Source organism: Carassius auratus, chromosome 47 (genome assembly GCF_003368295.1).
Source record: "Carassius auratus strain Wakin chromosome 47, ASM336829v1, whole genome shotgun sequence".
NCBI classification, from domain to species: Eukaryota; Metazoa; Chordata; class Actinopteri; order Cypriniformes; family Cyprinidae; genus Carassius; species Carassius auratus.
The window spans coordinates 1159065-1182833 of record NC_039289.1 but is presented as its reverse complement, the minus strand read 5'-3'; the positions used below and the strand labels follow the sequence as shown (position 1 = coordinate 1182833).

Sequence of the window (23769 nt, the reverse complement as noted above, 5' to 3'; positions counted from 1 at the left end):
TTAAAGATGGATAAAAGTAATCCATTAAATGTATTTCAGATAACTTCATGGTGCTCAGAATCCTTGCACTCCTGAGGAATAAAGCGAATCAGAGAGTCATGAGATGATAAATCCCAGCGAGAGTGAGTGGGGCGTATCCCATGATTCCCGGGACTCAGACCGGTCTGTCCTGTTTCTCCAGGTTGTCATGGCGATTGAAGAATGTTCAGAATGTGTGGCAGTTCCTGCGCTCAGCTGCTTGAGTTTCTCTGGAACGCTTCACACATGCTTCAGATGATTTATGATTGATGAATAACTTCCTCTATGCTTATCCAACATCATTCATTTCATCATGTCAAAACACACTACAGATGGGAAGTTCACACTAAAATAAACATTCTTTCACAATTTATTCAGCCTCAAGTTGTTAAAAACCTGTGTGTGTTTCTGTTGAACACAAAAGAAGATATTTTGAAGAATGTTTGGAACCAAACAGTTGATAGCCATTGACTTCCATAGTATTAGTATTTTTTTCCCCATGTCAGCTGACTGGTCTGTAAATATATTCTGACAGGTTTGGAACAAGAATTTTTGGGAGAACTATCCCAAATCATAATATTTTTGTCATTTTTAAAACTTTCGATAATATAATGCGTAATATATACCTCAACAAACCTTTAAAATGTAAACTTCATAAACATTATATAATTTATATAGCACTAAATAGAAAAAAATATATACATAAATAATCAAAAACAATATATTTTAGACATAATATAATCATTCACTATTTAAAAAGTTACATAATTTATTTATATTTATATTTTAAGCATGAATTAATTGTATAAATTAAAATACTTTGCTACATATAACAAGAATTATATTATTCAGAAATTATAAATTAAAATGCATTTGTGTTCATTTGTGACCTGAGAACTCACGGAGATTCTAGAATGAATGTGTCGTCATGGTTACTCCTCTGTGATGTCATAGCAGACACTGGACTCAGATCAGACTCAGATCAGACGCTGCTGGATAGACAGATATGATGGAGATGCAGAGGGGAACAGAAATCCAGCGGACTCGGGTAAGAACCTAATTTACAGTCAGTGTTTCTCCTCTTGGTTTGAGTTAGTAACTCCTCATGTGTTCATACACTGACCAGGCTTTGGTGGAGATGCGACACTCGGTCATGGCTCCAGAGTCGCCTCCTAACGCTCCTCCTGAGTGTCTCCAGACGCCTGCGGACACCGGCGCAAACTCTCTGAGACCCTTCTACACGGCTCAGAAACCTGCGTGTGGCTTCAGCTTCTCCTGGCACACGGACCACAGACGCAGACACAACGACCTGCAGACCTGCAACCCGGTGATGTGGAGGAGCCAGTGTGTGTCCAAACCACAATAAACCTGCACTCAACCACCACACGCTATCTGTGTCCCTTCACTCTGATTTATATGGTTATACATATAAGATTAAAACCAAAACATGACCATCAGACTGTATTCTGTAAACATTTTATAAGATTGTTACACAAAAACATCAATGCAATATTTGGAGAAACAATATTGGATAGATAGATAGATAGATAGATAGATAGATAGATAGATAGATAGATAGATATAGATAGATAGATAGATATAGATAGATAGATAGATAGATAGATAGATAGATAGATAGATAGATAGATAGACAGACAGATAGATAGAAACAGTCAGACATACAGATAGAGACAGACAGACAGACAGACAGATAGAGAGATAGAGAGACAGACAGATAGATAGATAGACAGATAGATAGATAGAAACAGTCCGACAGACAGAGACAGACAAACAGATTGACAGACAGAGAGATAGAGAGACAGAAACGGATAGACAGATGGACAGACAGATGAACAGACAGATAGAGACAGACAGATGAACAGACAGACAGACAGATAGATAGATAGATAGATAGATAGATAGATAGATAGATAGATAGATAGATAGATAGATAGAAACAGTCCGACAGACAGAGACATACAGACAGACACACAGACGGACAGACAGATAGACAGACAGACGGACAGATGCACGGACAGACAGGCGGACAGACAGACAGACCGGTAGATAGATAGACAGACAGACAGACAGACAGACAGACAGACAGACAGACAGAGAGACAGACAGACAGACAGAGACAGATGGACAGACAGATAGAGACAGAGAGACAGACAGGTAGATAGATAGATAGATAGATAGACAGACAGACAGACAGACAGAGAGACAGAGACAGATGGACAGACAGATAGAGACAGAGAGACAGATACACAGAGAGACAGATAGAGACAGACAGACAGACAGATAGATAGATAGATAGATAGATAGATAGATAGACAGACAGACAGACAGACAGACAGACAGACAGACAGACAGATAGATAGATAGATAGATAGATAGATAGATAGACAGACAGACAGACAGACATGAGAGCTGAATGGTAACCCTGCTCTAAAGTCAAGAGTCAGGTTAATGTCCTGTCTGACTGACTGGCAGAGGTCATGATCTCAGGTCAGTGGGGCAAGCTGACACAATGTATTTAGGATTCCCTGTAATCAGGAGGTAATTCTCTGTATTTTCCAGAGCGGAAAAGAACAGCGGGGAGTGACGTCAGTGGTAATTGGAAGGGACACCCTCACCCTCACACTCGCCCTGTCCTGCACGCTGAGCCCAGCCCGTGTTTCAGTGTGTGTTTGCATGGGGAAGCAGTGAGCGCTCTCTCCTGAAGCTCCGGCACTGCAGAGGCATCATGGGAAACTCGCACGGCATGTCAGTGAAGGAGCTGAGTGCCTGTCATTCCCATCAGTGGTACCGCAAGTTCATGACCGAGTGTCCGTCCGGTCAGCTCACCTTCTACGAGTTCAAGAAGTTCTTCGGTCTGAAGAATCTGTCCGAAAAATCCAACGAATACGTCAAGACCATGTTCAAGACCTTCGACATTAACGACGTAAGACAATCTGTTATGATCTACTACATGTTAATATTATCCTTGTGTTTATTAATTTCAATATTATTTAGAATAACTTCATCATTAATATTCATTAATGATATCACTCTTGTTTTGTTTATTTTTACCCTCAGCTATTATTATTAATAAAGATTCAGAGATTTTAAAATACTTAAATATTTCACTTTAAGTACTTTTGTGTCAAAGTCATTCAATATTTGAGCAGAAGTTGCAGAAAGGTGATTGTTAAGACAAATCTGTATTGTTATCAGGTGAACTGTAATCAGTCCTCATGAATTTAGGACATTATATTAAGCATAAACCTGATTCTTCAGTGCACCCCAAACATAACATAGATGCAGGGTTGAACTCATGAACTCACTGGCCAGCGTTCGTCTCACATCTCTCCTGCTTTGGTTCAGCTGAGGATTGTGGGTAGGGAGATCTGTGTTAATACAGTATATACTCAGATCGAACAGCAAGGTCAGAGATCTTCACTAAGAGCCATCAGAGCCTGTAATCTGGTTAACTCAGGAGTTTTTATACACTGACCGCTCTACTTTATTTCTGATCATGGCTTTCATTAACGTCACAACACTTTCCATGGAAAATACAAGATCATCTACAATATCGGCATCATAGATTAATATCTGTGTTTTGATAAAAGTCAGACTGTTTATACAAAAACTAAATAAATACATAAAATACATAGGCAATGTGTTGACTATTTTTTTTTAATAAGTTTTAACCTGCTAACTGTTAGCATCCTGCTATGCTTCATGCTCTTTCCCCTCATCACCTACTTTAGCATAAATCACATTTTTAATTAGATATCATTCGAATGCTTAAACTCAAAATGAATCTTGTGAAAGTTGCTTTGAAACAGACATTATATTACAATGGAAAGTCACTGTAAATCATTTAAGCATGGGTAAAGAGTCATATTACTACAATATTTTATAATCAAAAAGTTTCCTAGTCTTAACAAAACACTTACTGTTTGAAAGTCTGAGTCTGAAGGTGCCATATTTGGTGATATTTTGTAATATAAATAAATTTATAAAGCTGTGACAGGAAAATGCATCCCTTTTATAGCACATAAACTAAATCTCAAAAGATTTTGATAATTTTTGTAAAATCAACTTCAAATTTGGAACGTAACTTAACTAGACGTGTGACAGATTTTTTATTGAAAATGGTTTATTCCAAAATATTTCACAAAATACTTCTTTTTTTATAAAATAATTGTTTTGTACGGTTTTGTATGGTATAGTTAATTATAATATGGAATTTACAGAAGACATTCTGTGTGGCAATAGTTTATATTCCAAAAAATCTTTTCATGAAGTTCAAGAATCATTGGATGACACTAAAGACTATATTTAAGTCTAATTACCCCCCATCCCAAAAAACAATTGTCATTTTAAATCTTTACCAATCTTTGCCACAGTCCTTCAAACCATTAATTTTACAAATTTATTGGCAAGAACTTTTAAATAATCTCAGAATAATATGTTTTCATTCCTACATACATTTATCTGTTACACTGAATGACGATGTTGCATTATTTCACCCGGATTTTGACATTTTATTTTCACAAGAATTATTCAAAGCCTTAAACTTTAAAAGACACTTTACTTTAATTCAAGTAAATGAAGAGGACACTAGAAACAGAGCATCACTGTTGCCAGTATTATAATTTGATATGTTTTATTATGTGGTCAGGACGGCTGCATTGATTTCATGGAGTACGTGGCCGCTCTGAGTTTGGTTCTGAAGGGTGGTGTTCAGCAGAAGCTGCGCTGGTACTTCAAGCTGTTCGATGTGGATGGCAGCGGATGCATCGACCGCGAGGAGCTGCTGCTCATCTTCAAGGTATATCTGATGACTTCAGAGGCGTCTGAGTTTCTCTTTAGTGTCTCCTGCTGGAGTCACTGAATCCACACTAAACTGTGTAGGCTATAGCTCACCCCAAAATTAAAACTATTTAAACTATCAAAATATCTTCTTACAGGTTTGGTCAGAAATTGTGACATGAAGGAGGAGTTAAATTTTTGGGTGAACTGTCTCTTTAAATCAGTGTCTCATTTGTTTTTCTTTAACGCCACCTGCTGGTGAGACTTATTCCACAGAACTCACTTTTGTCTTTTGTTGTTGATGTTTTTCGGCTCCAGGCCATTGAAGCCATTAACGGAGTAGAGCAGGAGTTTTCCGCTGAGGAACTGACAGACATGGTGTTCAACAAGATTGACGTTAACGGAGACGGTAATCTGTCTATGTATGCTACTTAAATATTGAAATGAAGTGATGTGATTTACATATGTATATGTGTGTGTCTGTGTTCAGGCGAGCTGTCTCTGGACGAGTTCATCGAGGGCATCCAGGCGGACGAGGTTCTGTCGGTGATGCTGACCCAGAGTCTGGATCTGACTCATATCGTCAGTAATATCTACACAGACATGGGCTCTGAGCAGCAGCTCAACTGACCCCAGACCAGCCTGAGATCAGGTGCCAAACCAGAGGACGATCACCAGCGTAAATCAACTCTAAAGCTGCTGATTCAGCATTAAACCCTCAACACATCAGATACTGATAGCATTAATTGTGTACACCTGCATTTCAAAAACCTAATTATTTCCTGTAATCACAGAATAACTGAGACTAGAGCAAACGCTTTATTTAAGTGCACTTATGCATGATTTATTAATGACATTAAAACCTGAGGTTTGAACAAAACCTGTAAAATGCAGTATTTCTTCAACCCTGTGATGCATGTCAGGCAAATAATGTGTCTTGCAAGAACTTGCTTTTAATATTATTCAGTATTATTATTGTAGATATGAAATTTTGTAGTGTGCCTTTGTGATGTTGGATAAAAACTTGAAACGTGAACTTGCTTGGTAAATTGAATTTCAAACGAGGAACATAAATCACTCAGATTTCATTAAAATATCTGTTTTTGTTTCAAAGATAAACGCTAGTCTTATAGAGTTTGGAGCAATGTGATGGTGAATCCCAGCTAACAGATTTTCAAGTTTCCCTGAACGTTATTTTGTTAAGGTTTGTTTTTGGTTATCCAGGAAAGTTAACTGTGAAGGGTATCTGACGATTTAAGATTCGATCAAGAGCATGGTTGAAACACAAGGAGCCGGATCCCACAGAAAGGCTCTATCTGGGTTTCTAGTGCTAGTCAGTTTGAAGCAAACCTAACCAACCAACTCTTTCACAGAAACACTTTCAACATTAACACAGAGGAACACTTTGATCATAACCACTCAGGAAGCAGATGGTCAATCGTGGGGCAAGTAGACTAGATTAATGTTCAAAGAGATGCACAGTATGATCATCACATGTAAATCCAGGATAGTAATCAGGATCACAAGCTCTTTGGATTGACTTCCCCCACTCAGAGGAGAGTACCAGACTGATAGACCTTTAAACCTCACTGGTCTTCACAGAACATATCCTTACATCCACAGATTGGCACCGAAACTGCCTTTCCATGTATGTATGCACCTAAATGACGCTAAAAGGACTCCATATTATGTATGTAACCCACACATTTGACTATCATGTTCTAATCGCTAGCCTATTGTTTATGTATTTTAAATAAGTATTAAATAGTTTATAGGATTATATACATGTTGGGTATGTATGAGTTTGAATCTTCTTGCTTTAAACATTTCTTTTCATCAGATCTTTGTCAAATATATTATTATTTTGGCTTTAGAAATCATGTCAAAATTATACTCTGCAAGAGTGGGAATATTCGGACCATAAGATTACATATGATTTACTGTATGAATTGGGAGGAGAAATATAGCAACACCCCGAGCTAAGACAGAGTCTAATTTGTCAAAACACCAGTTAGTATGTGGCCAACAACCTGCTTTATACACTCAGGAAATCATCAAATTGTGCTTCTATTCTTCTACTACAGTTTATTTTCTTTTCAGTTGAGAGTTTTGTTTACTGCATCAAAACTTCATCCAGTCCACAACTCTGCATCTTCAGCCAAGGCCTGACCACGGGCTTCCCAAGACATCAATTCAACGACTTCTGAACTTTCAGCCAATCAGGAACCTCAGTTACCCCCTTTTCTGCAATGACGACAACAAAGGCAATGCAAGTACCTCCAGATTCTGAACTGGTGCATTTCATATAAATGTTAACTTCATTGAGGAACTCAATGTGAGGGTTAATGAAGTGATTGATGGCTGTTCATTTCTATACAATTGCACATACTGCTGTAAACTTGGGATTTTACATTTTCATTCTCTTAAACTCATTCTTTCCTCACATTCTCTCTCACTGCAACCTGTATGAATGTGTGAATGCATGTGTAATATTAGTTTATATGTCTTAGATTTATCCAATAAAACCTTATTTATATTTGTGTATAGTTTTGTGCAGACAAGTTAATGTCTTAAACTGCCAAATTTCTCTGCTCTGTGGTCATTACACTCACAAAAAACATCAGTAACGTTTTTATTGGAAAGACAGTTTTACAGAGTTCTAGAAATAACCTGATTAGGGAATGTTCTGTGTTATTTTAAAAATAAACACCATGAAACATTCTGAGAATCTTATTTCATGTGTGAGGGGAACGGTCTGTATTTGCTGGGGCAAGGCTTGACAGACTTTGGAAATGTAATTTCGTTCAAACTATTAATTTATATAGATTAGAAGATTAAATGTTATGTGTATATTTTTACCCAGCTTCTGCAAGCATCTCATTCAAGTCCTGTTTATTGTCATACAATGAAAAGCTTTCTTGAATGCCTCTCCACAGACTAGAGATGACACAGAATACACACCCCCTTCCGTGTTAGTGATTTTTAATCCGCTCTTACAGCGCCCTCTGGCGGAATCACGCAGAGACACCATCCTCTTCCAGCAGAGCTTCTGCAGGTGTTCAGTGATGAGGAGAAATCATAGAGATCCTAAGACCAACAATCTGCTTCATCTCTATTAATGACCAGGAGCTGCGACTGCATTTATATATTTATTTATATAAGAGTTTGTATCTGCTTATTCTATTCATCAGAACAATTATAGAAAAAACCGCATCTTCAGTGTTTCATTTCTGGTGAAGGAAAATGAATGCATGCAGCAAGTTTAATTTTAATAAGTATTAAATCACGTATGTTTCCAGTCTCTGCAGGCGGGGCGCAGGTCAGCTCTCTATCAGCGCTTTGCTTTCGATTTCGATTTGTGTTGCTGTGAAAATGGCGTCAGGTAAGAAACAAATTGGATACAAATATATGCCGCAAAGTTTCCTAATATGATTTATGAAGTAGGCGATATATTAAATATTAGCCATTAGTATACAGCTATTTGCTTCGTTTAGTTTATTGAATGATATTACACTGTGCTCTTACGTTTTGGTTTAATCGTGGCACTGAACACCAGGAAGAAACTGAACTTCTGCAGGAGGTCCATTCCTCCTTTATTCGTATCTTTGTTGATCTGTGCCAAAAGCCTGTTTATTTATATTATATGTAGGCTGTGTAGATCATTGCTGTACTTATGAGTTGAAGTGTAATTTTGACACCCTGTAGATGATCTGAGGATGAGGAAAATAACAATTTCACCCATTAAATCAGTGTTAATCTGTATCATCGACACAGGTTTTCATTGCACATGCTTTTTAAAGTAATTCACAATTGATAAACTATCTGTTTTCTCTCTCTCTCTCTCTGTGTGTGTGTGTGTGTGTGTGTGTGATTTTCCTTCTAGCAGCAGCACGTAGACGTAAACATAGTCTAGATCGTGTTCCTCCTTACAGTAAGTAAATGAAACCATTTGCAGTAAGACTAAGATGTGTCAAACATTTATGTTGTAATATTGTTTTAACAATTAAAATAGAGTTCACCCAAAAATATCGATTAGTCTCAATATGTCAAGATTTGATTTTTAATTTATGTCAAATAAAAAAATTGTGAATGTGAATTACTCACATATGTGTCTCGTGGAGAGAGATACAGATTATGATGTAGATCAGTGGTTTTTCAAACAGTTTGATAACAAAGACCCCCAAATATAATAATACCCTTGCAGGAGAAATAATATCTTCATAAATGAGAAAATCATCTATATTTTCCCATGCATACAAATAGGCCTGATTTTGGAAAATAATCTAATTGCAATTGTATTCATTTTTTTTTTACCAATATTGCGATTGAATATGCAATTATTTTTAAAGCTCTTTATGTTCTGTATTATTCATCAAAGACGAGCTAAAATCATTGTATAGTATGACCACCACAATATTAGATAGATTAAACATAAATGTTATTTTCTGTTAGCCAGGCCTATGTTACAATGAAATTAGGTGATGCATGAATTACATTTTTATTAGAGATGTTCCGATACCCTTTTTCTCTTCCCGATACCGATTCCGATACCTGGGTTCAGGGTATCGCCCGATACCGAGTACTGATCCGATACCTTGGTGTGTACTGTATCTGTATATACAGCTGTATATACTACTAGCCCTGTGTAAATTGCTAGAATTATTTTATAGTGTGCTTTAGACTTATCCCTTAATAAAACATGAACAAATACACGTACTGTATTTATTACAGTATTTTTATTATCTGACATGAATTTGACAGTAATATTATTTATTTTCTTAAGCGAAAAAGAACTTCAAATGCAGCCAAAAATCTAACACCGCAAACTAAAAAAGCTATTTTAGTTTTACAATATAACTGTATAAAAAGACTGCAACAAATAACTCTAGGAATATAAAAAAATATGAAGATCTTTGAGTGTCTGTGTTTGATATGACCGTTTTCTCAAATGAAACGGTAAATTCTCATGAAGTGACGGTTTATGCGTTCGTGTCCTCATGACACACAGCAAAGACTACAAAACAGCGAGCTCTCGCGCATCTGTGCCAGTCACCCACAGAGATGTAGATTTTGCGGGAGTAATATTTAAATAGTATTTTGCAGTTTAATATTCACAGACACTAGTATATATTCGGCTACTGTCTGGAGCCCTGCGCTTTGAGTAACACGGAAGCGACTGAACGCAGCTGCGGGGACCGAATATACTCGGGAGTCAGTAACTTACTACCGCTACTACAGAAACACTGGTATCATTACATTTTTTATTTTCAGCACCGACTTGGTAGTGAAGTGCCAGTACTTGTGGCATCCCTAGTCGCTGTCATAACTAAGTCTTGTTTTAGAAAATGGTATCGGATCGGTATATGGGCTCATGTACTCGCCGATGCCGATGCCAGAATATGTTGTGGTATCAGTGATATTTCCGATAATAGCATCGGAATCGGAACAACTCTAATTTTTATTAAACAACTACAATCACAGTAGTATACTGACTGATTTGTTGAACTTCCAACCCTGTTAGCATGTATTAATTATGACAGCATAAAACACTGACAAATACACCTGGTGTAAACATTAATATAAGAATCACACAAACTGAAGATTGCAGAAATATAAAAACAAATCTGTTGCTTTACTACACTACTTTAGGTAGGCTAATTCAAAATCACTGTAATAAACACACGCAAACATGTGGACTGCACTCTTTAAACACTGTGTAATAATTTAACTAAACATTATGAACAATTAATGCAATACACTGATCAGTCTGTGCAGCGCCTCTTCAAAGCCAATGCGACTACGGCCAGTGGTTCAGTGCGCCAAATGGTTCACCAAATTCATTCAAAACATGGATTAAGAAAATAAATGCCGCTTTGGGTTGGTAGGTGATAAACAGTTCTGATTTGTCTTTATATTTTGGTTGGCAAAATTGAGCGAAACAGACAACATAGTGTCTACATTTTAGGGATATTCTCTAGGCTCCATTATGCAGTAAGTTGTTGCTCTGCCTCATGTTAGTCATCAGTCGACTATATGAAACGGCAGATGATCCACAAAGGTCTGGGGCGGTCAAGTGCATTAAAATATTAACACATTAATTTTCTCCATAATTAATTAATCTAATTAATGCGTTAAATTACCAGCCCTACATATTATATATATTATTTTAAGGTTGAAGCCCCTGAAAACCTGTCCAGACACATCTGGGCCTGAATTTCACGTCTTCTGAACCCATACAGTAACTTTGTTTGATGAACAGATTGATGTCATTGTTTGAAAAATATTCCAGTGCATCACAGCTGAGATCTCATTTATGACATCGGAGACGTCAGAGAGCACTTTTGATACAGTAACCTTTGAGCGAGGTGCAAAAAATCTCTCTGTGTGATGCAGTTGAAGCTGTTTCTGTTAGAGTTGGGTCCGAGTCCACCTTTGTCGAGTACGAGTCAAGACCAAGTCCACAAACATCGAGTCCAAGTCCGAGTCCAAGTCCAAAAGGGGCCGAGTTGGACTCAAGTCCGAGTTCTTAAAGGCCGAGTCCGAGTCGAGTCCGCCCGAGTCCAGAAATTAATTAAATTAAAAAAGATTATAAATTGGTATTGTACATTTTTACATTATATTAATATTTTAACCTTTCAACACATTAAACCAATGGCAATATAAAAATGTAAAAAAAAAAAATACCACTGTTACATCTAGTCACAAACAGTTTTTATTTTATGTCAACAGAACTAGTTTCCTATCAAAAAAGGTTTCAAAGGTTTTATTGTGCATGAAAATACAAATACAAATGAACCTATTTTATTATTGTATCACACTATATTGTCCTCCAGTTAAAGATGACATTTCAGTTATTTAATGCCTCTCCCCCACATTTGACAGAGGTAAAGTGCAGCCAATGAGGAGATCCTTAATGATGACATTATGAATTTCTTGTTGTCTTGGAGAACTTGCATCATAAAGTTGCATTGCTTGTTTGGTCAGTTGTGGTCTTGCAAATCCTGCAATGCTGAGCTGTGCAGCATCTGTTGGTTGCTGCTGCTGTCTTTGGTACTCGGTTGCATCGGTTTTCGGATCACCAGTACACTGAACCGAAAACCGTTTCTTTCGGAGGCGTCCGATTTGAGAACAGATGAACTGATGATACTGCGCATGCGTGTAATTTTTCAAGTATTTTGTTAAACATTGGAAAGTGTGATAAAACTAAAAAAAAAAATATATATATATATATATATATATATATATACGTTTTTTGTTAAGATAGGGGCTACATGCCAAAGGGGTTTTCAGGGAAGTTAGACAATAATTAAGACTCTAAAGACTCCATGTTTAATATGAATAAGGGATGATTTATGAAATATCTGTACTGTATTTATAGTTAATGATGACAGATTCACAAACTGAGTTTGTAGTAAACAGAACATGAACACGAGTAACGTTAGAGCAGCTGATGATACTGAACTGCAGCACGTGCCGGTGTCCTGACATTTTATCCTACCCTGTCAAATTTTCCTACCCGGGTTTTGAGCGATTCTCGTTCTCGAGTCAAGAACCGATTGTATCAGTTTTCAGATCATCAGTACACTGAACCGAAAACCGTTTCTTTCAGAGGCGTCCGATTCGAGAACCGAGGAGCTGATGATACTGCGCATTCATGATTCAGCATGAAGCCGAATGACTCACAGCGCGTCTGAACCGAACTGATTCTTTTGGTGATTGATTCTGAACTGATTTTGTGCTAATGTAATGAGTGCGGGTAAACCGAGGGCTTGAATGAACGGCACTCTGACGAAACGTAAGTTCATTTAATAACAAATACATCACAATGGATTATGTATCCGGTGAACTGTTTTTTTTTTTCAACCGGTTTATTGAATCAAACCGTCCGAAAGAACCGGTTCGCGGAAAAGAATCGAACTTCCCATCACTAATCCACATTGATATCCAGCGAGTGGTGCGTGTGTTTCGTCTGCAAGCATGAGACTTCTGCCTGCCGGTGTGGTGCAGTAAAGTGACAGAAGGGGAGACATTCATTCATTTATCATTTCAATTTTATGCTGGTTTTATTGTTACACATGACGTGGACTCGACTGTACTCGGAATATTTTCCGAGTCCAAAATGTTCAAGTCCGTGTCAAGTCCGAGTACAAATTCACCCGAGTGAGTGACAAGTCCGAGTTCATTCAAAATTGGACTCGAGTCCGGACTCGAGTCCGAGTCCAAGTTCGAGTACCCCAACTCTACTGTGTTGTGTCTTTCAAACACAAGAAGATATCTGAATATTTCCAAAGCAGAATTTCAAAGTGTTTACAGAGAGATGATTGAGAGCCTACTGTACTGTTACTGTACTGAAGCAGTGTTAGTGGATCCCTGCTGATCACACGGCTCTATGCAGCGGCCATTCTTTCATTTCTTTTAGTGAACAAAATGTATAAAAGTCCAAGTAATGATCATCCCAATACTATATCAATATACTTCTTGATGACAACTCTTCAGTATGAAACAAATCTACATCTTTCATAGATGTTCTTAAGCTTGTGAAAGCGTTACTTGATCTTGTAATTTTTACTACCAGTGTCTTGTGTTAAATCTGGCAATTCTGTAGAATTAATAAGTGAAGATTGTGCTTTTTAAATTACATTTTGTTTATGTTTATGTGCTCTTTTTCAGTGAGTGATCTGAGGATTGTGCTGATAGGAAAGAATGGATCAGAAAACAGCCGAGTGGGAAACACTTTACTGGGATCAGAAGTGTTTCACAGAGAAGCTGGGTCTTATTCACAGCAGCACAGTGTGAGAATCAGTGGAGCTGTGGAGGAGAGACACATCACAGTTATAAACACTCCTCTCCTGCCTCAGAAGAATCTCTCATACCATCAGACAACACAGAGAGTGAGAGAGTGTGTGTCTCTGTCTGCTCCAGGACCTCATGTGTTCATACTCGTACTGCAGTATAATGACTTCAATGAGAACAACAGACACAGAGTGAAATATCTGCTGAACCTCTTCAGTAAACAAGCCATGAAACACACTATAGTGCTGACTACTGATGAAGAGCCACGCGGATTCATGTCTTATATTACCACAAATAATGCTATTCATGATCTAATGAAGGAGTGTGGAGGAGGACATCTACAGTTTGATACAGTAAACACAAGATGGCGCTCTCAGCTGATCAGAAGAACAGAAGAGATACTCAAGAAAGAACAAGAAGAATTTCTCCTCTGTAACATGTATGAAGATGGAGGTGATGGAGCATCAGTGGATGGAGATCTGAGCAGATCTGAAGCTTCAGACAGAGGAGATGAGAAAGAGAAGAAGGATATCAAAGAGAGCACTGAAACAGCAAGTGATGGAGGAGGTTTGTCAAAGTCTTTTTTCCCAGATAATACATCTAGAAATATGATAATGAAATACTTTGCCCTTCAATAGTTACAGTGTCATAGATACAGGAAATGACTGGGAGAATAATGAGGAGCACTGCTGTGTGACTTACTGTTTATTCTTCTTACTAATCTGTGGTAAAATGTTTGTAAAAATATATTTTTGAATGGAGTATTAAGACACTGACAGAAAACAAAGTATTTTACTTCTATTGCACATTTGTGTGTGTGTGTGTGTGTTTTGTCCTTTTCAGAGCTAGAAGGTAAAATCATCATTCCACTTCTATATTCAGTGGAAAACACAGACAGACAATCATATGTGTTTGTAACAACATGTGGATAAATAATAATAGATTTGTCAGTTTAGGGTGAAGTATTCCTCTAAATGCTGTAGTGTGAGTGCAGACAGTGTTTCTGTGTGTTATAGATCCATAAATAGAGAACTAATTCACCTATAGTGCATTCACCCAAACAATAAGTCAGTGAACTACTGCACTCTAATGATATTCTACAAAAATACGATTTTTGTTGTTGTTGTTTAACTCTTTTCCCTAGCATATTTAAAAAAAAGTTTCCAGTCACTGCCAGCATTTTTGATAATTTGCACAAAATGTTCATGGCTCCCAGAATTTTTTGTTGTATTTATATCTGAAAATGCAATGCATCAAAATAAAGAACTAAGCCTCTACGTAAAAAAACAAAAAATAAAATAAAACAAAGCAAAACTAAACAAAAATTATTCCAGCTTCAAGCATTCCTTATTTATAAATTTTTTATCAAGAATTGAATGTAGGTAAGTTTATTTAAAAAAGCAAAATATTTGCTCAAAAAGCAGTGAAAATCACATTTTTTATCAAATAATACATCTGTTTTATATTCAGGAGGATGATCAAAGCATAGATGCAGTCGATCACTTCCATCCACACAGTCCTTTCCACTTCTGGATCACTCTAACATTAGGCAGTTTTCATTTATATGCTGTTCATTGTTGATCACACTGTTTTTCATATGCATCTGCTTATGTATGAAATCACTCGTTTCTGCATCTTCCTCACATGTGTTTTTGATCCGGAGATTCTGGTCTCATTCAGAAGATGCCTAATAGCGCTTCCAAGTGTTAGCTGTAAAATCTTGTCTTTGGTGTGGAAAGTGTTAAGGATGTTTACATTTGGTATCAAACCTGAACTGACTCTACTGTCTCTAAATCTTGTTTCAGTGACGACTGGAAAAACAAAGCTGAACATTGTGCTGTGTGGAAATAATTCAACACTCAAAAGCTCAGTGTCTAAAATACTTAGAGGGACAATAAATAAACCAAATAAACTTTTCCATCAGAAAGAGATGAGCAATGTGTGTGTGAAGAGAGAGGGGAAGATTCATGGACGGCAGATCAGTGTAATAGAGCTTCCAGTTCTCACTCGTCTCTCAGAGGAGGAAGTGATGCGGGAGACTCTCAGCTGTGTGTCTCTCTGTGATCCTGGAGTTCATCATTTCATCCTCGTTACTCCTGTCACTCCACTTACTGATGAAGACAGAGCAGAAATGGAGAAGATCAAAAATATATTTTACTCACAAGAGCACTTCATGGTGCTTTTCATTACTGAATTCACTGTGGAGAAAAGTGTGGCTGATTCTGTAGCGTCCACAGAATGTCAGAGTGTTGTGAGTCTCTATGGGAGCTGGCACAGTGTGATGGGGTTAAAGGACCAGAGAAACCCAGAACAGATCTTAAAGTTTCTAGATGCTTTAGACCGCATAAAGACTGAACCCTATTCTCTTCAGATGTATATGAGAGCTCCAGAGAGGAGAGTCAGACATGAATTAGAGGAGAAACTGAGAGTGAGAGACAATGAGATCGAAGAGTTACAGAAGAAGATCAAGACACTGGGTGAGTGCATTCATTTTTTTCTTCGTGAGAAGAAAGGTTATTTACAGTACAATACATCTTATATTGGGTGAACCACACATTAATAAATACCCTTAAGCTACACTGTTAAAAATATTCCGTAAAATATACGGTAAAAAACTGGCAGCTGTGGTTGCCAGAATTATACCGTAAAAAATACGGTAAAACCGTTTTTTGTTTAACAGTTTTATACTGTAAAAAATACAGTTACACTGTTGTAGGATTAAAGGTTTTACTTTATATTTACAGTTTAATACCATAATTTAACTGATATAATATTAATATACAAACTTATGGAAGCACTGAAATCTGTTTTGTACCATTGTATTATATTGGTAACCACCAAAAGCAGGTGGTGATGAGAAAGTCACGAGGTGAAACAAAGCCCATCACAAGCAGCTTTTATATAATAAGATACATAGAAGGTGCACGGTGTCATTCACACAAGCACTAAACACCATCATGGTGAGACTCATTAAACTGAAATATGCAATAAACATTAATTTAACAAAATGTTATGTAACATACAAACCTAATAAACATAACAGATAAGAAGAAATTAAGAAGAAACATAGTTATTTCAAAGAAAAAAAATCAAATTCAAACAAAATTTGAAATGCAACGCAGAGAATTCTGGGAAGGTAAGTTTACGGTTTTTCTCTGTAAAGTTTACAGGAAATTACCGTTAACCAGTAAACAGGTTTGTACCGTAGCATTTTCACAGTTTTTTACCGTTGAAATCACAGTCATTTTTTACAGTGTATCTATTTCAAGGAGAAAATTGTTGAATCTCTTGCACCTAATGACAAGTTTGTAATTTCTAGACAGCATCAGACCAGACTAAATGCTGGAATACACTACATGACTTTTGCTCAGATTTACAGTATTGACAAGTTGATATAAGATCACAGATTTCACACAAAATGTCGTAGTTTATGATGGTCACAGACTATAGCTGTGTCCCAATCAGAAGGCTGCATCCTTCGAAGGCCACAAAGGTTAGACCAAGCGTTGTGAAATGTCTATGAAATGTCCAAATAAGCTCACCTTAGCCCCTTTATATACATAATAAATAATAAAAAAACATGTATAAATCACATCTCAGGAAGATGTCAACATATAAACAACTTTAAAGCTTTTTTTTTTTTCAAATTTGTATCGTTTGATATTCGAGTAAGCTGAAACCCAGTACTTACATTTAGATGTGTAATCTGGCATTTTCTCAAAAAATAAATTAAAAATACTGTTGTCATTGCTGCGCAGTGAATGTTGGGATAGCTTGGGCCATGAAGGACCCATCAGTGGTATCCTTCATTACCCGGTACACAAAGGACACATTAGGAAGCTGACTGGGACAGCCTTCATCGCACCGTGGTGACACAATCAGTCTTCAAATCCAGCGTTTGAAGGAAGCCGCCTCTGAATTGGGACGCAGTTTATGAATCTATCCCGTCTGCTTAAATCAAACATATTTTTAGCTGAATTAAGAAAACACATATAATTTTCATTTGTCACACGTCTCCTAGCAACAAGGCGCATGTTTCTGCGTGAGTTTGTGTGATCGGAACAACTTGAAAGTCTGGTAGTGTGTGATCCTCAGTCCTTTAGTGTATGATGGACAGTTTAACTTCGGCACTATTTACAAAGTCGTGACGAATGCCTGGTGTTTAGTAATTACTTCTCTTGTTGTGATGCTCCGGTACCTCTGCTGACAGTTTTAGCTCCTGCATTTTTCTTTCACCTTCAGTCTTCAGATAGTAAAATGTAAGGTTATTGGGGTTCATGTGAGGTTGCTGATTTAGACAGTCCCAAACATCCCACATTGAGCACCTGAAAAACCTATATTCCTTAAAGGGTTAGTTCACCCAAATATTAAAATGACATCATTAATAACTCACCCTCATGTTGTTCCAAACCCATAAGACCTCCATTCATCTTCAGGACACAGTTTAAGATATTTTAGATTTAGTCCGAGAGCTTTCAGTCCCTCCATTGAAGCTGTGTGTACGGTCTACTGTCCATGTCCAGAAAGGGATGCACCTATACCACTATTGGTATCAGGCCAGATACGGCACTCCTGTACTCGTAAAAATGCACTTTTTAGAGCCGATACTACACAGTGTGTGAAAAGAGATGTGTCCAGAAAAAGAAAGACTGACAACAGAGAGTAGAATGAAGTTATTAGAGATTAAGGATTTCTGTGGAGTACATGTAAGTAATTAATATAACATTAAACATTTAATATTCATGCCTGTATAGCTGATGTGCACGAGCTGATAAGCAGAGCATGCTGAGTGGATTGAGTGTGTGGCTGCGCAGATGCGCCAGCTTGTCGAGTGAATATCTCACACAGACATCACTGGGAAGTTTGTAGCTTGGTCGGATATGTCAAAAGCAAGCAAGCAAAACTGTTTACAGGTTTCTAAAGTTATTTGATGGTAAAGAGAGTGAGCGAGCGAAATAGAGAGCACACACTTCTGTTGCATGATCTTGATTGCTTGCTCCATTAGTGCGTGTATTTGGATTAAAACTTAATCATAAATATATAACAAACAAAAATTATTGGGGCATTCACTATAAACAACATTTATTTTAAACGTCAAGCATACAGGATTACAGCAAAAGTGAAACTAGCAGACTGTGTGAAATGCTCTAGGCTGGAAGAGTCTAATGCACCAATGCAAACGTGCACGCACCGCATGTTTATCTTGATCTAGAATTATGTGTTTTATTCATACACGAGGGAACAGTGTGCATGACATAAATTGTATCACCAAAATAGTACAGGCGCACTCGTATAATGAATAAGTTATACTCAGTATTGAGCTGCTGCAATGGAGCAGTTCTAATGTGCCATTAAAATGAACAGTGAAAGTTACAAAAGCTTATACATTTCAGGTGTAATCAAGTGTGGAAATAACTGAAGAAAATATATGTTTGCTAACTGAAGGCAACTAACAGGATTCTTCTTCTTCTTCTTCTCCTTTTTTGTCTGTACCCACGATAAAAAAATAAAAAAAAGACAAATGCTGTGCAAATACCGGTATCGGCAAATACCATAATTGAAACATCGGTATCGGACTTGTTCTGAAAATGTTTAAAATTTAACTTTTTTAAAGTTCAAATCAAATTGTTAATCTAGTTTATTTCTTTGACACAGATCCAGAGGGTGTGAAGCTGAATCTGCTTGTGTGTGGGAGTAATAGAGAATTAAAATCCTTCATATCAAACCTGATCCTGAAGCAGAGCGAGAGAAGATCAGAGCTGATCTCAGAGTGTGTGAGGAGAGACGTGGAGCTTGATGGACGTCTGATCAGTCTGGTGGAGCTTCCAGCTCTGTTCAACACTCAGCTCTCAGAGGAGGAAGTGATGCGTCAGACTCACCGCTGTGTGTCTCTCTGTCATCCTGGAGTTCATGTGTTCATCCTCATCATTCCTGATGCTCCACTTAATAATGAAGACAGAGCAGAAATAGAGGAGATCCAGAAGATGTTCAGCTCAAGAGTCAACAAACACATCATGATCCTCATAAAGCAGAACTCAGAGCATCAGACAGAAGAACTCAATGAAGAAACACAGTCTGTCATTGAGAGATTTGGAGCACGACATCATTTCATCGGCCTGAACACACAAGTGTCTGAGTTGATGGAGAAACTGGAGCAGATGGTTGAGGAAAATAGTGGTGTTCGTTTCTCCACAGAGACATTGATGGAGGCACAGATGGAGAAACTGCAGAAATTAGAAGAAATGAAGAAGAGAGTCCATTCATTAGAGACGTGGTTTCAGTCACAAGGTAATGATCAGACAACATGCATTGATTAATCACTTTTCATGATTGCTGAAGTCTACAAAGATTTCGGAGACAAAACGATAATATAACACTTTATTTTGATAGTCCACTTTAGACATTCTACTAACAGTAATTAACTTTACAACTACATGTCAACTAGCAGTTAGTAGAGTATAAGTAGACTATCTGCTTAATATCTTCTAACCCTTATTGTCAACTTATACTTACCCTAAACCTACCCTAACAGTCTTCTCTGAGAGTTAGTTGACATGAAGTTGCAAATTAATGAGATTTAGTTGATATGTAGTTGACATGTAGTTACAAAGTTACTTATAGTTAGCTGAATGTCTAAACTGGACTGTCGAAATAAAGTGTAACCAACAAAAACATTATATTATGAGTTCAGAAGAAATAATATAATATATCATGTAGTGTTGTCACAATACTGGAATTTCTAACTTCGATATGATACCTTGAAAAATATTGATAATCGATACCATTTTCGATACCACAGAGAAAAAAAACTGACACAATATTACTTTTTTTTATTTAAAGATAAATATAACGTCTCTCTCTCTCTCTATATATATGTCTATATATATATATATATATATACAGTAGGTAGACATCCAAAAGGCCCCTTTTACCGTGGCAGCGGTGTAAAGTGCATTAGCAGCTTTTGACCGCTGAGTGGCGCTTTAACCACAAGTTATCAAACAAGCGCATCAAAGCACAATTTCGCAAATAGACGTCCGTTTTTTCCCGCTGATTTGTTACATTTGACTGCTTCAGTCACGGAAAATGAAATAAAAACACTATAGTTTAAGTATTTAAAATATTAAATATATTTAATATGTAATATCCACAGATGAAAGGTTTGGTATTTATGAAGTTATGTGCATTTCTTAGAACGAATTCGAACGAATATTTATTTAGTTTGAATAATTGTAGCCTACAACATGACAACATATTATTAATTCATAGAAATAATTTAAGCAGTTATTATTATTACACGAATTTGAACAGTTAAAACCTTTTTTTTTTTTTTTTTACTTCAATTTAAATACTATTAAACTAACTTTAAAATCTCAAGGAGTTTATAGGTATAAAGGGTAAAAATGTCCCAGTGCATGTTAAATAGCCTAAATGAGCTTGTGTTAACAATATAATTAGATTTATTTAAATGAACAATTCCTGTATAAAATGGGACAGCAACCTTTATATCAAACATTTTTAAATTGTCCACAGCTGAGCAATGTGGGAGGCAGATCTGCTCCAGAGCATGTGAAGTGAATATGCTGCACAAAGTCATTTTCAGATGCAATAAAAAATAAATAAAAAAAAACCTAGATTGCCTAGATTAGGCCCAGGTTCTGTTCTGAAGTATATAATAATTATAATTACTGTTAAACCAGAGTAACAAATTTTAATGGATTAATCACCTATTTTCATTTTATTTTAGAATACTACTAATAAGAACAGTAACGGATTCATGAATATTAATCAGGTTATCTGCGTTCGGTCAAATGGATTTGCTCAGTAGGTGAGCACCAGCCAATGATTGCCATTTGCGCATTAGTTCCGCCCACTATTAAGGAAAATACAACAAACAGGAAAATACAACAAAGAATATTGTTTAGCGCGTACATGTAGCGCGTCAATTCTGTATGTATGTAAGAGTCTCTCGTTTGCTCTCTCTCTCTCTCTCTCTTTCACTTTGCGCGTGTGAGAGAAAGCGACGACAAGTCGTGCACCTTCACAGTAGAGCTCACTTTACGTCAAACACAGGTACGCTGCGTGTCCATTGGGAACTGCTTTGTCTCTTTATCCACCAATGCTGGTCGTGGGGATGCCACATTCGCCTTCTTTCTATTCACCTTTGCTGTTTAACCAGTGCGAATGAGATGAGACAGGCACTGCGGTCATGTGTGGTGTTTGTCAACACGCCTTTTGAGAGAAGTAAACGTGACAGTTCGGCTAGTATTGGTGTATCGATACTTAGAGAAATTAGTATTGGTACCGTTCAGATATTTTAGTATCGATATTTATTGAAATATCGATATTTTTGAAAACACTAATCTCATGACACTTAATATTCTGATGATATGGATAATTGACAGTCTTCACTTGAAATTAAATATATTGTTTTTAATGTTTCTTTATGGTTTCTATGTTGTTTTAAATCTATCTTTAGATTCAAGAGAAAGAGAAGATGATCTGAGGATTGTGCTGATTGGAAAAACTGGAGTTGGGAAAAGTTCAACTGGAAACACAATTTTAGGAAGAAACACATTTATTTCAGACATTTCTCAAACATCTGTTACTAAAGAGTGTCAGAAAAAGAAGGCTGAAATCAACGGCAGACACATCACTGTGATTGACACTCCAGGACTGTTTGATACTGATCTGACTAATGATGAGATCCAGAGAGAAATCAGCAACTGCATCTCCATGATCCTGCCTGGACCACATGTGTTTCTCTTACTGATTCCACTTGGACGATTTACTCAAGAAGAAGCAAAATCAGTGAAAATCATTCAAGAGATGTTTGGTGAAAACTCATTAATGTACACCATAGTAATCTTCACCAGAGGAGACTTTCTGCTGAACAAAACTATTGATCAGTTTTTGGGAGAACCTGGATCTAGCCTTAAAAATCTGATTGAAGCGTGTGGAAACAGATTCCATGTGTTCAATAATAAAGAGACTAGAGACAGAACACAGGTGACTGATCTACTGAAGAAGATTGACAACATGGTGAAAGAAAATGGAGGAAGTTACTACTCATGTAAGATGTTCAGAGAGATGGAGAGAGAAAATCAAGAAAAACAGATGAAGATCCTGATGGAGAAAGTGGAGCAAGTGAGCAGAGAAAAAGAAGAACTGATGATGAAACATGAAGAAGAGAAAAAGAGGATGAGGATGAAGATGGAGGAAGGACAACATAATTATGAGAAAGAGAGAAAGAGAAGAGAAGAAGGATTTAGAGAGAGAGAAGAACAATATAAAAGAGACATTAAAGACATTGAGGAACAAAAGGGAAATATACGAGAGGAGCTGAAAAGAGAACGAGAGGAGATGAAGAAAGAACGAGAGGAGATGAAGAGAGAAAGAGAGGAATGGAAGAAACAGAAACAAGAAGCACAACAAAGAGAGGAAGAGGAGGAGAATTGGAGAAAGAGAGAACAGGCAATGTGGGATGAATATAATCAGAATCTCAAACAAGAGATAGAGAAAATGAACATGAAGATAGAAAAAATGAACATGAAGATGGAGGAAGAAAGAGAGAATCATGATAAAGAAAGAAAAAGAAGAGGAATTTAAGTGGAGAACAATATCAAATAGACATTAAAGAATGAAAAAGATTTTATATAACACTTTGTAAAATTTACAAAAAAATAATGGTTCCAGAATAAATGTCTCATTTTGGAACAAACTTTAAGTATGTATATTGTTATTTAAGATATGTTTTAAGATGAATTTTAAGCTAATTGCTATATATTTTAGTAAACTGCGTTATAGATGCACTAGATAAGAACAGCCAAACAATGTTCCACAAAACACATTCAGGGCCCTATTTTAACGATCTGAAACGCAAGTGTCAAAGCGCGAAGCGCAAGTAACTTTGTGGGCGGGTCTCGGCGCTGTTGCTATTTTCCCGGCGGGATAAATGGCTCTTGCGCCCGGCGCAAATCTAAAATGGGTTGGTCTGAAGTAGCTTCATTATTCATAGGTGTGGTTTGGGCGTAACGTGAAATAAACCAATCAGAGCGTCATCCAACATTCCCTTTAAAAGCAGGTGCGCAAGTTCCATTATGGATTGCTATTATTATGGCGTATTTACCAGGCGCACGCCAGGAGCGGTTCACAGCC

At 37.0% G+C, this 23769-nt stretch overlaps 2 protein-coding genes across 2 annotated transcripts; both read left to right on the top strand.

Moving 5' to 3' along the window:
* The first annotated feature begins 792 nt into the window (after positions 1–792).
* Positions 793–5698, top strand: LOC113064679 (guanylyl cyclase-activating protein 1-like). Its single transcript, XM_026235555.1, has 6 exons — positions 793–1066; positions 1145–1362; positions 2599–2962; positions 4688–4837; positions 5137–5227; positions 5309–5698. Exons 3-6 carry the CDS (start codon positions 2765–2767, stop codon positions 5446–5448), a joined length of 579 nt encoding a protein of 192 aa, XP_026091340.1. The 5' UTR covers positions 793–1066; positions 1145–1362; positions 2599–2764; the 3' UTR covers positions 5449–5698.
* A 2469-nt stretch (positions 5699–8167) lies between these two features.
* Positions 8168–23536, top strand: LOC113064657 (GTPase IMAP family member 8-like). Its single transcript, XM_026235520.1, has 6 exons — positions 8168–8200; positions 8702–8749; positions 13489–14178; positions 15417–16088; positions 19267–19899; positions 22091–23536. Exons 1-6 carry the CDS (start codon positions 8191–8193, stop codon positions 23218–23220), a joined length of 3183 nt encoding a protein of 1060 aa, XP_026091305.1. The 5' UTR covers positions 8168–8190; the 3' UTR covers positions 23221–23536.
* The last annotated feature ends 233 nt before the right edge of the window (positions 23537–23769 follow it).